This window comes from Notechis scutatus, chromosome 1 (genome assembly GCF_049901735.1).
Source record: "Notechis scutatus isolate UNSWTSFEM ecotype Mainland chromosome 1, rNotScu1.2, whole genome shotgun sequence".
Lineage (NCBI taxonomy): Eukaryota > Metazoa > Chordata > Lepidosauria > Squamata > Elapidae > Notechis > Notechis scutatus.
The window spans coordinates 225,462,430-225,477,687 of NC_142009.1; the positions used below are offsets into that span (position 1 = coordinate 225,462,430).

At 40.2% G+C, this 15,258-nt stretch overlaps 1 protein-coding gene across 1 annotated transcript in view; it reads left to right on the plus strand.

Moving 5' to 3' along the window:
* ANKZF1 (ankyrin repeat and zinc finger peptidyl tRNA hydrolase 1) overlaps positions 1–15,258 on the plus strand; it is a 17,179-nt gene continuing 1,921 nt past the window's right edge. The window contains exons 1-17 of the mRNA XM_026665574.2: positions 1–98; positions 478–581; positions 726–792; positions 2,181–2,298; positions 3,832–3,929; positions 4,157–4,259; positions 4,497–4,690; positions 5,709–5,824; positions 8,614–8,761; positions 9,706–9,928; positions 10,315–10,479; positions 11,171–11,320; positions 11,734–11,829; positions 12,132–12,384; positions 12,810–12,921; positions 13,262–13,429; positions 15,136–15,206. Coding sequence (XP_026521359.1) covers positions 2,184–2,298; positions 3,832–3,929; positions 4,157–4,259; positions 4,497–4,690; positions 5,709–5,824; positions 8,614–8,761; positions 9,706–9,928; positions 10,315–10,479; positions 11,171–11,320; positions 11,734–11,829; positions 12,132–12,384; positions 12,810–12,921; positions 13,262–13,429; positions 15,136–15,206 — 2,012 coding nt within the window. The 5' untranslated portion in view covers positions 1–98; positions 478–581; positions 726–792; positions 2,181–2,183. The remainder of the gene's footprint in view (positions 99–477; positions 582–725; positions 793–2,180; positions 2,299–3,831; positions 3,930–4,156; positions 4,260–4,496; positions 4,691–5,708; positions 5,825–8,613; positions 8,762–9,705; positions 9,929–10,314; positions 10,480–11,170; positions 11,321–11,733; positions 11,830–12,131; positions 12,385–12,809; positions 12,922–13,261; positions 13,430–15,135; positions 15,207–15,258) is intronic.

A 15,258-nucleotide genomic window follows, 5' to 3' on the forward strand; every position in this document is an offset into this window, starting at 1 on the left:
CCACGATGATGGACGGAAGTGACGTCTCTCACCCGGTGACAGAGTCGACGAGCTCGTGGAGCGGGGCCCAGATCCTTGCTCCGGTGGGCTGTTCGGAGGTATAAGGGGTGGCTTAGGCTGTCGCCTCCCCCCACCCCCCAGGATAGTTGAGGGTGACAACAGCCAGTTGGTGGTTTATAGGTTAAGTAAAGTGATTGCAGAGGTGTTTTGAATGTTGCCCCTCCACTTATTCTGTGTCTTTATTATAGGGAATACTAGGTACGTTGATACAAACAGGGTCGCAATTTCGACCTGTCTACTAATAAGTGTAAGCTCTTTCAAGGACAGTCCCAGAAGTCTTTCTGATTTTGTCCATCCACCTGATCTGTTGTGCCATCCCCCCCTTTTTCTACTTATCTTAACTTTGCCAAACGGTTTTATATAGTCCAACATCTACCCTGTATCACATTATGAAATGGTGTGTATTTCTACTTGTAGATTGCTAACACAAGGGAACAGTCATTTTTTTGATCCAGGATTGGCTGGCTCTTCTTGCCGTCCACAGTTCTCTTAGAGACAATTTCCAGCTCCCCAATTCATAGGTATATCTTTTTTTTCTTTCACTCTTTCTCGTTATAATGTATAACTTTCACAGTTATACATTATTACTCAAAGATTATAATGTTTAGCCATTCTTTTTGTTACAGAAATGCTCTTTCATCATGTATGTTTGTCTTCCTCTCTAGGATTAATTTCTCTTTATATCTGCGATATAGTCAATCTTGAGCCAAGGAAAACACCTCACCATCAGCTGTAAGTTCACTGAGCATGCTGCTCAACATTGTTTAATATTAACCCAAATGTTTTACACTTTCCATTTTTATTTTCACAACCAAATTTGTGTTATCTGCATTTCAAAAAGGGTATTCTGGCACTCCCATTAGTCTGATTGTATCGTATGCTGGTATGACTTATACCATCAGTGGTCTAGATGTACTTCCTCAAATTTTCTTGCTCTCTTCATTATCAATTTGTAACAGTCATCTGATTCCATGTCCTGCCTTTTTTGAAACTCATTTGACATTTCACTATGTTCTGTTTAATTCTTCTTTTAAATTTTAAGCCAAGTGAGATATATATACTAATCTTTTCCAGATTCCGGGCCATATAATTTTGTTTATATTTCAGAAATGTTAGCTCTAATAATCAATGAGTATCTGGTCTGGTGTGTATTGTATGTAATTTTCTAAGTTGGCTTTTGAAAGTATATTTTCTCTCTATAAATATGTATCATTCTAGAATCCTTTATATAAAAAGTTTTGGCATTGTATATTTATCTATTTTTAAGTCTACTTGTTTATTACAGCTCTCCAATGATGACTCATAGGTATTCCTACATTATTTTTTATTTTTTATTTGTTACCTTAAAATATTTTTCACTTATCCTTTTCCTGTCAGTTTTTTCAATTTGCTGGTATTCTTAATTGAGATGATTGTTTTTTCCTGCAACATACATGTATGTTGACTTACAACCATTTGTTTGGGGACCATTTGAACTTACAACAGCATTTAAAAAGTAAGTTACAATCAGTCTTCATACTTACGACCATTGCAGCATCCCCACGGTCATGTAATCAGAATTGAGGTGCTTGCAACCGGTATGTATTGCATTGTCCTGGGGTCATGCAATTGCTATTTGTCACTTTCCCAGCTGGCTTTTCGACAAGCAAACTTAATGGAGGAAGCTGGATTTACTTAATGACTGCACAATTCACTTAACTGCATCAATTCACTTAACAACCAAGGCAAAAAAGATTGTAATATCAGGCATGACTTATTTGACAACCATCTTGCTCAGCAATGAACATTCTGGCTTCAATTGTGCTGGCAATTCTCTACCTTTGCACTTCCTTTATACCTTAGGGGAGGGGCAATCACCTCTCAGCCTTACTCTGGGTCACTGAGAGTAATGGTAGGTCATAGTACCATATCAAGATGGTATGGAATAGCAGCTTAATCTACTTAGGTAAGAATGAAATAATTAGCTCTAGGCATGCTTCTTCCTGTCCTTTTCTATTTCCCATTGGAAGTGGAGTGAGGTAAATTGCATCCCTTTCAGAAGCCCCTGTTGAATTTAAATAACAATTGTCTTTACTGTATATCTGTTCTTAAAATTTGCTGATTTTTCTCCATCTTTTCAGACCATGCAGCCTATTGAAACCTTGTCTGTGTTTGAAGCTGCTCAGAATACAGCTTTAATGAATGGACTTTGCCTTGTCACTGAATCAACAGAAGATATCACTTCTGTGGCAATTCCAGGTGCTGAATTTATGGGCAACATATGTTATAAATGTGGGTGGGGAGATTCAGCAAATGGCTACATGTTTACCTGATTTTGGTTGGAACAACCATGACTTGGATGACAGAATCTCCATAAACATTTACCAGATTTAAAGTCTTCAGTTTCAAGTTGAAATTGGTTTTGTTTTCCATTTTAGTTTGTTCCCTAGAATCCAGAAAATTAATGCTAGAGTAAGCTAGCCAAATTTTATTAGGCCACAGGCGTGTACTACAAATAAATGACTGCTGTTCATATAATAGCTTAACCTTACAGAAACTTCAGACTTGGAACATTGTGATATACCTGACATTCTTTGAAGTGTTGACCGATTTTTTCCTGTTGCCATTGCCTTGTACTCTTAGAACTACCATAGTTGGATTCAGCAGTCTGGATGACCACTAAATGGCAGCAAAGAATTTGGTTATGTTTAATAAAACAACCCTTTGAACTGGTCAGCATTACCAAATCCACATCTTATATAGTGGGTTGCAATATAGTTTGACATACAGGTTGAGTGGAATATGATCCAGGTAGCTAAAAATTTCCTGTGTTGTCTTGAAATTATAGCAGAAAGAGTAATTCTGTATGGTGTTCCAGGGAAAAGGTTATAATGGATCCTTCTTGGTTAATTCTCAGATATCTGTATTGTATTAAGCATCTTCTCAAAGCTAATGAAATCACGAGAGTTGACCCTGTGAATGACCTCAGTTAGACATAACAGGAAACCACTGTTTTCCCACAGTGTGACTGAACTTCAGCCAGCCTTGAGTTTCTACATTTTCTTCCTATCCTATTTTTGGTCTACCAGTTAAAAACATTAGGAATATCTGTTTTTAAGATAGTTATCATATTAACAAAGAATAGTTTCCTTAGTTGTTAAAGGGAGCTGAGGTTAATTGTAAACAGCTGAAAATAGGAAGCAAATGCTCCTGATCATTTCAGATATTAAAATAGGAGAAGTGACATGGAGAAAATAGAAATAAAGCTGAGCTACCACCTGAAATTTTCATGATTAGTATACAAATTTAGTACATTTATTTCTTTAGCAACTATTTAAAATTAATTTAATACTTTTAAATAATTTGTTTTTATGTTTTCTACATGGGAATATTGCAATTCAGATTTTGAGAGAATGGATTCAGGTTTACAACTGTATGGTTCACTTAACTGTCATAAAAACAGTTATCAAATTGGATATGGTCACATGGCTGACTTGCGTTATGACCATTATGACTTATGAGCGAAATTCCAGTCCCAGTAGTGGTCATAAGTCAAGGAGTACCTGTATATGAATTCATCTTATTAAGCCAAATGACAGAATTGGGTTTTATTTTAAAAAATCTGTTTTCATTTTAATTTTAAGGCTGTTATAAATCAATGTCTACCACAGATAATGTGTTTTTTTCTGTGACTGATGAAATGCTGTGCCTATTTTCAATGAATTTTTATAAAGACATACATTCATCACATAATTTTGTGTTATTGGTGCCCATTTTTTGCTGTTCTTGCAGAAACCAAGGAACTCCAACAAGCTAAGTTAATCCTAGAGGTATCAGACCGGATGTATTGCTCTGTTTGCTCAAAGGCTTTTGAGAATCGAGATGAACAGGTAGCCATTACTGCAAGCATTTTCTGTATGAACAGGGCAGTCTCTTGCTTCAAAGGAAATCTGGGGATTTTAAATTATTCAAATTATTGCAGAGAGAGCCGTGTATTGATGGGAATTGTTTCTATGTGTAAAATCATAAAGGCATTTCAGATTCATTAAGAATTTTTGCCTATTCATCACAAGAAATTAAGTTCCAATCTTTTGAACTACTTACTATTTCTATTTAGAAAGAGCATTATCGGTTAGATTGGCATCGCTTCAACCTAAAACAGCGATTGTTGGGACGTCAGATGCTCACAGTTGAAGAATTTGAAGCAAAGACTCAAGCAGGTGAAAAAAAAAAAACATACGGATAAGAGTCATTATTGCTTCAGGATTCTGTTAATTCTTATGATTTCAATCAACTAACTTGTGGCCTAGCAGAAAAATTCTAATAATCCAGCTATGAAGTTGTTAACAGATTAATGAAAGTGAATCCTTAGAATCACCAATTATGTATTTATTTATTTATTTATTCTTACCTTATTAGTTTATAAATAACTCAATGCAATGTTACTTTGTATACAGATGATGTCTCCAGTATCTCTGGTTCTGATTCCAGTGACTGTGAGTCAAATAGTGAATCTGAATCACAATCTTGTCTGAATGGTGAAAGAAAAGGAACCGGCTACTACAACCCACGCTCTCAACGCATACTGTTCAAAAACTCTGAAGCCCAACTCATTTCAGTCTTTCGCTGTGTGCTGCTAAACACCACAAAGGCATGTCAGAAAACACGTGGTCTTATTCTAGCTTTTTCTTCTTTTAATCGCTAGTTGCCCATTAGCAAACGAAGCACTTAGCTTTTCAGCTGTAAAACACAAAAGGACACACATTGGACATCCAGTCTAGGCTTTAAGTGATCCAGTGTGTTCTGCAGAATTATTAACTCTTGTTTTTTCCACCTAGTTTTCTGCTTTCATGGGCTACAGCCTCTATTCCAAGCATTCTGAGTCTCTGAGCAATATTGTTATCTCATCTACCTGAGGTTGCTCTTCAGTTCTTGTGGTCATTATATTAGAATACAGGTGGTCCTAATTTAGCAGCCACAATTAGGACTGGCAGCCTGATCATTAAACAAAGTGATCGCTCAGTGAGACTGCAACTTCAGCTTTCCTTTGCTTAACAGACCTGTGAAGATCATAATTGTAATAAAAATGTTACTTTTTCATCACTGATGAAAGTGTGAACAGTTGGTAAAGGAGGCAGTTGCTAAACGATGATTACCAATATCTGTCAATTGCCCTGGTTTTTTGGCTGTGATTTTTCTCAGCCAGCTTATTTCTGAGTGGGATGTTTATGAACTAAAACATGTTTTGTTTTAAACTTGGAACCAAATAGCCCTTTCAAAATCATTCTAGTTTGATTATATTTCAGCAAAGCAAGTCCCATGTTGTCCCAGTTTGCATTTTTTCCTCACTGAAATGATTTCTCCCTGCTCATGGTTAGTTTCCTTGGAAAGAATTGTCTTTTTCTATGGGATGGTTGCAGTTTTCCAATTTCCCATGTTCCGTGGAAAAGAACATCTTTTTGGAATCACTATTTTTTACTTTTGTATTTATGTTGCTTGGAAATGCAGAATTTCCCTTTAGTACATTAAAACCTTAACATTTCTCTGCAGGCCAAGAATATCCTAAAGATCTCCAACAGCCAGTTTGCAGGTGTTTGTGTATATGTATGTGTGTGTGTGTGTTGCTTAGTTTAACCTTTCACTAATTGAAGAGGTTGCTGTATCTCCAGGGCAATTTTGAAGAGCCTGCAGATCTAGTGGCTTCCCTTCAGAGGCAGAATCCCAGAATCTCCTGGGTTATCCTGATGGCTGGTGGAGGTCACTTTGCTGGAGCTGTTTTTCGGGGGTAAGAAATGGAGGATCTTGCTGTTATGGTGGATCTTCTCTGCACTGTAAATCAGATCTGTTAGAAGGCTGAAGGACACTATGGCTTTGCGCATAGCTAACACTAAAGCATTCTTGGCTTGATTTTTGCTCAGGTTGTTTGACGTTGTATAAAGCATGTAGTGCAGTTAATTCAGGGAATGGATGGAGGCGGGGGAGGGAGAAAGAATGGGAGAGAGAGGGAGAAACTGAGACTGATCGATCTGTACTGCATATGCACAATATGGACGCTTAGTTTTTTCTGAAGCAAGAAGGGTAATAAAAAGAAAGGAGATTCCTCAAATAAGCAGCAAATATGAGAATTCTCCCTGGATGGAAGAATCCTTCTTCTTCCCCCTCCCCACAAATCCTTGAATTAATTATCACTCTTATACCATTCCTCTTGGGGATTAAATCAATTAAAATAAAACCCAGTTTCACTCCCTGTGGCCCAGGATTTCAGAAGTCATTTAAAATTTTGATTACATAATAAGAAAAGAGAGCTACATGTAATTAGCTTGAATTGTAGGGTCACAGATATTCTTTTTCTTTTAAATGCAACGTTTTGTAAAAAAAAAAAAAACTCTAAAAGTTGCTTTGCATATACAGGTGAAACTCGAAAAATTAGAATATCATGCAAAAGTTCATTTATTTCAGTAATGCAACGTAAAAGGTGAAACTAATATATGAGATAGCCTCATTACATGCAAAGCAAGATAGTTCAAGCCGTGATTTGTCATAATTGAGATGATTGTGGCTTACAGCTCATGAAAACCCCAAATCCACAATCTCAGAAAATTAGAATATTATGAAAAGGTTCAATATTCTAGGCTCAAAGTGTCCCACTCTAATCAGCTAATGAAACCATAACAACTGCAAAGGGTTCCTGAGCCTTTAAATGGTCTCTCAGTCTGGTTCAGTAGGAATCACAATCATGGGAAAGACTGCTGACCTGACAGTTGTGCAGAAAACCATCATTGACACCCTCCATAAGGAGGGAAAGCCTCAAAAGGTAATTGCAAAAGAAGTTGGATGTTCCCAAAGTGCTGTATCAAAGCACATTAATAGAAAGTTATGTGGAAGGGAAAAGTGTGGAAGAAAAATGTGCACAAGCAGCAGGGATGACTGCTGCTGGAGAGGATTGTCAGGAAAAGGTCATTCAGAAGTGTTGGGGACTTTCACAAGGAGTGGACTGAGGCTGGAGTCAGTGCATCAAGAGCCACCACACACAGACGGATCCTAGACATGGATTTCAAATGTCGTATTCCTCTTGTCAAGCCGCTCCTGAACAACAAACAATGTCAGAAGCGTCTTACCTGGGCTAAAGAAAAACAGACCTGGTTTGTTGCTCAGTGGTCCAAAGTCCTCTTTTCTGATGAGAGCAACTTTTGCATCTCATTTGGAAACCAAGGACCCAGAGTCTGGAGGAAGAATGGAGAGGCACACACTGCAAGATGCTTGAAGTCCAGTGTGAAGTTTCCACAGTCTGTATTGATTTGGGGAGCCATGTCATCTGCTGGTGTTGGTCCACTGTGCTTCATTAAGCCCAGGGTCAACACAGCTGTCTACCAGGACATTTTGGAGCACTTCATGCTTCCTTCTGCAGACGAGCTTTATGGGGATGCTGACTTTATTTTCCAGCAGGACTTGGCATCTTCCCACACTGCCAAAAGCAACAAAACCTGGTTCAATGACCGTGGGATTACTGTGCTTGATTGGCCAGCAAACTCGCCTGACCTGAACCCTATAGAGAATCTATGGGACATTGCCAAGAGAAAGATGAGAGACATGAGACTGAACAATGCAGAAGAGCTGAAGGCCGCGATTGAAGCATCCTGGTCTTCCATAACACCTCAGCAGTGCCACAGGCTGATAGCTTCCATGCCACACTGCATTGAGGCAGTAATTTCTGCAAAAGGGGCCCAAACCAAGTACTGAGTACATATGCATGCTTATACTTTTCAGAGGTCCAATATTGTTCTATGTACAACCCTTGTTTTATTGATTGCATGTAATATTCTAATTTTCTGAGATTGTGGATTTGGGGTTTTCATGAGCTGTAAGCCATAATCATCACAATTATGACAAATCACGGCTTGAACTATCTTGCTTTGCATGTAATGGATCTATCTCGTATATTAATTTCACCTTTTAAGTTGCATTACTGAAATAAATGAACTTTTGCACGATATTCTAATTTTTCGAGTTTCACCTGTATGTATACATCCATACACACATATATATATACAACACTGAGTTACAATTCATTCCTTTTTTGCTTATATCCAATAATAGGAATTTATAAAAGATACTATATGGTATCTATGTCATTACAATATTCGTACATGTTAGCAGAGAGGGATTCAAGTATTAAAAGAAGACAGAAACTACCAAGCTTCTGTAATAGGGGAGCTGCCACTGTGCCTCTATTAAGCTGCCTTTCTTTTCATTGAAGGCTGTCTTTGATAAAATGTGGGGAAATAGCATAAGTTTCCAGGCTAGTATTGATGTTGATGTCATGGTAATTCACGTAAGGGAGAGAATTGGTGGAAGAAGGAATGGTAGACACTTGGATATTTTACACATTTGTGTAACAAAGGAAGATTTCCCGTTATCTATCTATCTATCTATCTATCTATCTATCTATCTATCTATCTATCTATCTATCTATCTATCTATATCTGTCCTGTCTGTCTGTGAGCTAGAATCTGAATTCATTTCATTGTGTAGTTTCTTAATGGTACTAAAGGCTTATATTCTCTCTGTTCTCAGGAATGAGATATTGGCACACAAAACTTTTCATCGATACACTGTACGAGCTCGACGAGGTACAGCCCAAGGAATGAGGGATGCTCAAGGGACAATGCCAAAATCCGCTGGGGCGTCAATACGGCGCTACAATGAGGCTGCTCTCCTTAAAGTAAGTACGCAGCCAAGAGGAAACCTGCAAAGTGAGAGGTTCAAGAGGTCTCAGATTCTTCCTGTGGCCCTATTTCAGAGTAACATTGCCCAGGCCTTCATGGAGAAAAAAATAATAATTTTGTGGGCCTGTCTAGATTCTTATTAGTGATATGTGCATAGCCAAGTGATGGAACATAAATATAGATGGACCACTTGGTGGCTCAGTGGTTAGAGTGCAGTACTGCAGGCTACTTCTGCTGACTGTTGGCTGCCTGTAATTGGGCAGATCGAATCTCATCAGGCTTAAGAATGACTCAGCTGTCCATCCTTCTGAGGTGGGTAAAATGAGGACCCAAAATTGTTGGGGGCAATATGCTGACTCTAAAGTACTATGAAGCGGTATATAAGTCTAAGCGCTGTTGCTGTTGCTATAGCTTAGTTATATAGATTCATTTTTTTGCAGTTTCTGCATGTCAGTATACTTTCTGATAGAACATTTGAACTGTGCATTCCTGTCAACCCTTCGAGATAGTCCAGGCAAGAACCACAAACCATCAGTACTAGCTCTAACTTTATTGTAAGGTTACAATAATACAATCTTGCAAATCTGAAGGTACTTTTCCCTCCTCATTTACTTTAACTTAACAGAAAACGAGGGAGGTTCCCATCTGAGACACCTCCCGTACCCCTTTTTCTTCCTGTGGGCTGTGATACCTATTGCATAATAGTTGTTTAGGCTGCGGCTCTTTCTCCTGCTTACAAGATCATCGTCACAGACCATTATAATCCCCTCTCTGACATTAAAAATGGTTCTGTGGGAAAAGCAAATATCTGGATCTCTTGAATCACATTTTGCATTTAAGCTGCAAACCAGTGCTTACTGTAGCACCCGGTTGCTAAACTGGCTCTCAGCAATATTGAACATTGTGCATGAGTTGTTCCTCTTATTTTTTTTTTCTACAGGAGATTCAGGAGCTGCTAATGAGCTGGACAAGTTATTTAAAAGAAGCAGAGTGCATCTTCCTTCGTGTTCCATACAATAACCAAGCTCTCTTGTTTAGCAGCAAACATGGCCCTCTTCAGCGAGGTGACCCACGTATCCGGCGTATTCCTTTCAGCACCCGAAGAGCCACCTTCCGTGAGGTGGAACGGGTCCATGGGACTTTAAGCAGTTTGCTGGTATATGGTGAGCTGTCATTTAATTTTTCTCTGTTGTTGGCTTGACTTTTAGCACTTGAAAGATATTTTTTGGTCTGTAATGCAGTGCCAGTCAAATAATTAAACTTTCTAAGGAATGATTTCTTTCTTTATTCCCTTCAGAACCACCCAAATACTTGTAACTGCACTTTAAAAGCTTTGCAAGTAGTTTTCTTAGTCTTATCCTAGCATATTGGAGTTCTCTTCTGTCCTGTCCTGTCCTGTCCTGCTCTTGTAAGTTCTCCATTCTATTATAGAAATTTAGTCCAAAACTATGCCATTGAGATGCTATTGGAAGTGTAATCTCAATTTGAGCATTTTAAGGGGAAAGAAACAAGTACATTAAAATTACATTCTGATTTTTTTTTTAAATAGGAAGTAATACAACAGTGGCAGATCTGACTAGTTCTCCTCGGAAGACCTGGAAAAAAGTAGTTCGTAAGGATGAAGCATTTACACAGCCTTCTGGCACTAGTGAGGAGGACGGCCATTTTGAAGCTGAAGGAATACATTGTTATTCCTATTCTGTCACCCTTCCTGGTCAGTGTAGTTATCTTCTGCGTTCTTTCTTTCTGACGTCTGGTGTACAGAACGAAAAGAGTACAGGTTGCCCACGACTTACAACAGTTCATTTAGTGACCATTCAAAGTTACACTGAAAAAAATGACTTATGACCGTTTTTCATACGACCTTTGCAGCATCCACATGATCATGTGGGTTTTTTTTTACTCAAAATTGCTTGGCAATTGGTTCGTATTTATGACGGTTGCTGTGTCCCAAGGACATGTGATCCCCTTTGGCAATCTTCTGACAAGCAATCTATGGGGAAGCCAGATTCACTTAACAACCAGGTTACTAACATCAACTTCAGTGATTCACTTAACAGCTGAGGCAAGAAAGGTAGTAAAATGGGGCAAAACTCACTTAACAAATGTCTATCTAACAACAGAATATTTGGGTTCAACTGTAGTCATAAGTCGAGGACTACTACAGGCGTTGAAGTTAACAATATACTGGGGATTTTGCCTAGAATGGTTAGTAGCTTAATGAGAAGTCCCTGAAGTAAAATGTTTCAGGCAGCATGGAGTTTACTAATGTATAGGGTGTGATCATAGCAGACTTTAATAATGACTGATGGCATACAGGTGGATAACATGAAACAACAAATATAACCAGTTCTTTCTTTTCCCCCTCTCCCCGTTCTCATCTGAGCTGTGCTTTTTTTTTACAGTCTCTGTAGCAACGATAGAGGAAGAAGAAGTGGGGGAAGAAAATCTGGAACTGGTGGAGGAGACACTAAATTTATTAGATTTACGTGAATTTGAGGTGACACCAAAACAGAATCGCAAAAAGAGGAGAAGGAAACCCAAGACACTGCCAAGTAAGTGGCTGAAATAATGACCCTGCTTTTAGCATGCCTATTAGGTTTATTGCTTTGTGGAATGATCTTCAAGGATAGCAAGCAGGAACTAGACTGGCTTTTTGGCAGATTCTTCTTTTTATAGTCAATGGACTATAGGTTGCGGGCAAAGAGTCTGCTAAGAGGTTGGTGATATCTTGAAACATCATCTAAGTCGTCTAGAGTAGGAGATCACCTCTGGTTGCTGTACTGCAATTCTTGACTTTTCCAGCCAGCATGGCTAGTAATGAGGAAAGTTAAAATTTGCAGGTTAGCAACACTATTCCAGGTATAACCTCATTGGTTTTAAAATCCTATTAGTGCTAAAATATTAGGCAAGGATTTAAGGGGACTGATTAAAATCAGGGAATCTTCTACTATGTGTTCTGAAACAGAGTCTAACATGGATACTTCAGGAAGTGTTGAACACAATACTTCAGTATGTAGAGGACCAGCGTCAACTGAGATCCAAGAACAGCAAGAGCCTCAAGGTGAGTTTGGGAGCATGTGTGGGATAACATATACATTACATAGTCTTCCAACTGGCTATCTTGACCTTTATTCTAGATTATGTGTGGCAGGTTGGATCTTGTGCTGGCAGGTTGGATCTGTGGCTACATGCTATTGGATGTGTGTGTGTGGAGGGGGATTGTATGTTGTTCTGTACTGATGTTTTTATTGTGTTAGCTGCCCGGAAAACCTTTTAATGGGATAGGCAGCTATATAAACCCTAATCATCCCCTTTCCAAATAATAACCTCAAATGCACTTGAATACCTTTCTCTTCCTCCCAGATGCTCCCAGCACAACTGTGCAAGATGCTTTATTTACAGCATGTAAAATGGGAGACATGGGAGCCCTACAGCATCTTCTGGGAATGGCTGATAATACAACAGATAACAGTGAGTGCAGTGATAAAGTCACAAAACAGTTGCTCAACACACCCCTGGATGAGAGTGGCTGGACTGTTTTGCATGTGGCAGCAGCAGCAGGAAGAACTGCAGTTGTGCGGCTCTTGTTGGAGAGCGGGGCTGACCCTGCCATCAGGTAATGTCCATCAAGAGAGGGTCATATTGAGGCCTAAGTTAGCGCCAGTCTTAAACTGTATTTAGTCTGTGCATGGGATCTGACTTGCAAACTTAGCAATAAGCAGCTGAGATAAGCAACAATAAGTTCTTCTGCCGCATCTCCACCGGTGTCTTAGTTTCCCTTCTAGTTATTATGGGTCCAGGATTTTCATAAATATAAGGAATTAATACTTTACAAGAACCAAGGTATTCAAAATTGTTTTGGCATATTTACATGGATGTTTAAGTCTTCCGAGTAGCAAGCTAGAAGAGAGTTGTCCTATTTTCATAGCTGGAAAGGTTTTCACATCTCTTTGTCTCAGCAATGATTACCTTGAAGGTAACCCTTCTTGTAAGTGTTCTGTAACTTTTATTTTATAAAGCACCCACTATTTTATACTCCAGGGACAGAAAAGAACAGCCTCCATACTGTGTGTCTACCAGCAAGCAAACCCGCAATGAATTCCGTAGATTCATGGGTGAACAGCCAGAGAGGTACGACTACACCCGGGCTCAGGTGAGTGGAAACAAGGTCTTGGATGTCAGCTCCCATCATTCCTTCCTGACTAAGTTAATCAACTTAGGAAGGAATGATGGGAGTTGACATCCATCAGCTAAAGTGCCACCCATTGGTTGTCATTTAATGAAGGTCATCTTTAGGTATGGATAACTTTAAATGTTTGTTTCAGTTGCCCAGTCTAGATTTTGTCTATGAAGCATACAGTGATGGGGAGGAAAGCGTTGCACAGGATATAGAAAAGATTAATGTCCTCTTTAGGATTATCTTTTTCTTTTTTTCTTTTGCTATTGGGATCTCCTCCTGTTCTGTTTGATTCACATATGGAATGTAACCACAGGTGCCTGGCCCCCTAACTGCAGAAATGGAAGCCAGACAGGCAGAACGCCGACGAGCACAGAAAGCCCTACGGAAGCAACGAGAACGAGAAGACCGTGAAGCACAATTACTTCTGGAGCAAGAACAGGAAGAGAAAAGGCGGTTTGCCCTGCTCAGTGATCGTGAGAAGGTCAGGGCTTAAAGTGGCTTAAAAAGTGATAGCGTTTCTCATTCGTCTGTTCACTGAAAACATTCTGCTGCAATATAGCAATAGCACCTAGACTTAGATAGTACCCCGTAGTGCTTTACAGCAGGGGTCCCCAACCACCGGGCCGCGGACCGGTACCGGGCCGTGGAGCACTCTTTACCGGGCCGCAAAGAAAAAATTTTTTTTAAAAATGGCGGCTTTCTTCGCCTTCGGTGAATGCTGCTGGGATCGGGGATCAAGGACACAAATGAAAGAAGGGGAGGGAGGAAGCAACCGAAGCCTGTCCTGCTCTCTGGCTCAGCTCTCTCAGTCGCTTTCTCGCTCCTCCACCAGCCCAGGAAGAAACTGCTTCAAAGAAGCCGGGGCTTTTCCTGTCGCCGCAGCTTCCCGAGCGCCCGTTTCACCCCACCCCACCCGCCCGCCCGCTCGCAGGTTCAATCCACAGTGCCCGTTCTGCCTGCCTGCCTGTCTGGTTGTTTGGGAGCAGCTTCGGCTGAGAATAATAACTATTCGCCTCTTTTTATCAGCCGAAGCTGCTCCGAAACGAAGAAGGCAGGCAGGCAGGCAGGTAGAACGGAGCACTGTGGATTGAACCGCGGCGGGCGGGCGGGCGGGCGGGTGGGGTGAAACGGGCGCTTCGGGAAGCTGTGGCGACAGGAAAAGCCACCCCACCCCCCACCCGGCTTCTTTGAAGCAGTTTCTTCCTGGGCTGCTGTAGGAGCGATAGAGTGACTGAGAGAGGAACGAGGCAGACACCTGAGGGAGGGAGGGAGGCAGACACCTGAGGGATGGGGCTGAGGGAGGCAGGGCCGAGGCGCTCCCTGAACTTGGTGGTTTGCTGGCAGACGTTTTATTACCCGACTAGGTAATAACATCAGATGTTACCTAGTCAGGTAATGAAACGTCTGCAAGCAAACTACCAAAGTCGGATTCTCTCTCCTCCCCCCCCCCCTCCCGGTCCTTGAAAAAATGTTTCTGCTTGAAACCGGTCCCTGGTACAAAAAAGGTTGGGGACCACTGCTTTACAGCACTCTCTGAGCGGTTTACAGAGTCAGCATATTGTCCCCCAACAGTTCATTACACCCATGTAACACTGCTACTCTGTAAGTTATTTTGCCTTCCAGTAAGATTCGATAGGATTCAATGTTCTGCTTATCACTTTTAAAGCTCTGCATGGCCTAGTAGTAGTAAAGTTGCAGAGCCACCTTCTGCAAAGAACACCTGCCCACTCCGCATACTCCCAGAGAGAGAGCAATGCCCCAGGTTCCCTTTTAAATTTTGCCACCTTATGGAAGCTAGTACTGCAAGCATGCCTTTTGGAAGGCTGCCTCTGTGCTCTAGAACAATCCCTCACCCACCCTAGGAGAGGCTTTTTCCATAGGCAAAGTTACTTTCTGATTGTTTTTTATTAGTTGCCATTTTATATTAATAAATTGTGTACATTAGTGTTAAATGGTTCCTTTATTTTATTTCTTTTATGTTGTATGTTACCCATAGTCCTATTGTGTTGGGTAGCCTAGTAAATCCAATAGATTTTAATAAACGTTCTTCTATAGTTTGATATAATGTTGTCCAAATTCTTTCATCAATATTTTGAGGCTGTTAATGCATTGAACTTCATACAGAAAGATGGAGACCATTCTTTTTCTATACAGTGACCTTTTCCTAATAGTTTATTTTCATTCTAGCGTGCTCTGATGGCTGAGAGGAGATTTGCTTCCCAATTAAAAGACTCTGGTGCATCTTTGACCAATACCAGGTATTTTGGGAGGGTGAGGACTTCCTGAGAAATATTATTTGGGTAAAAACCA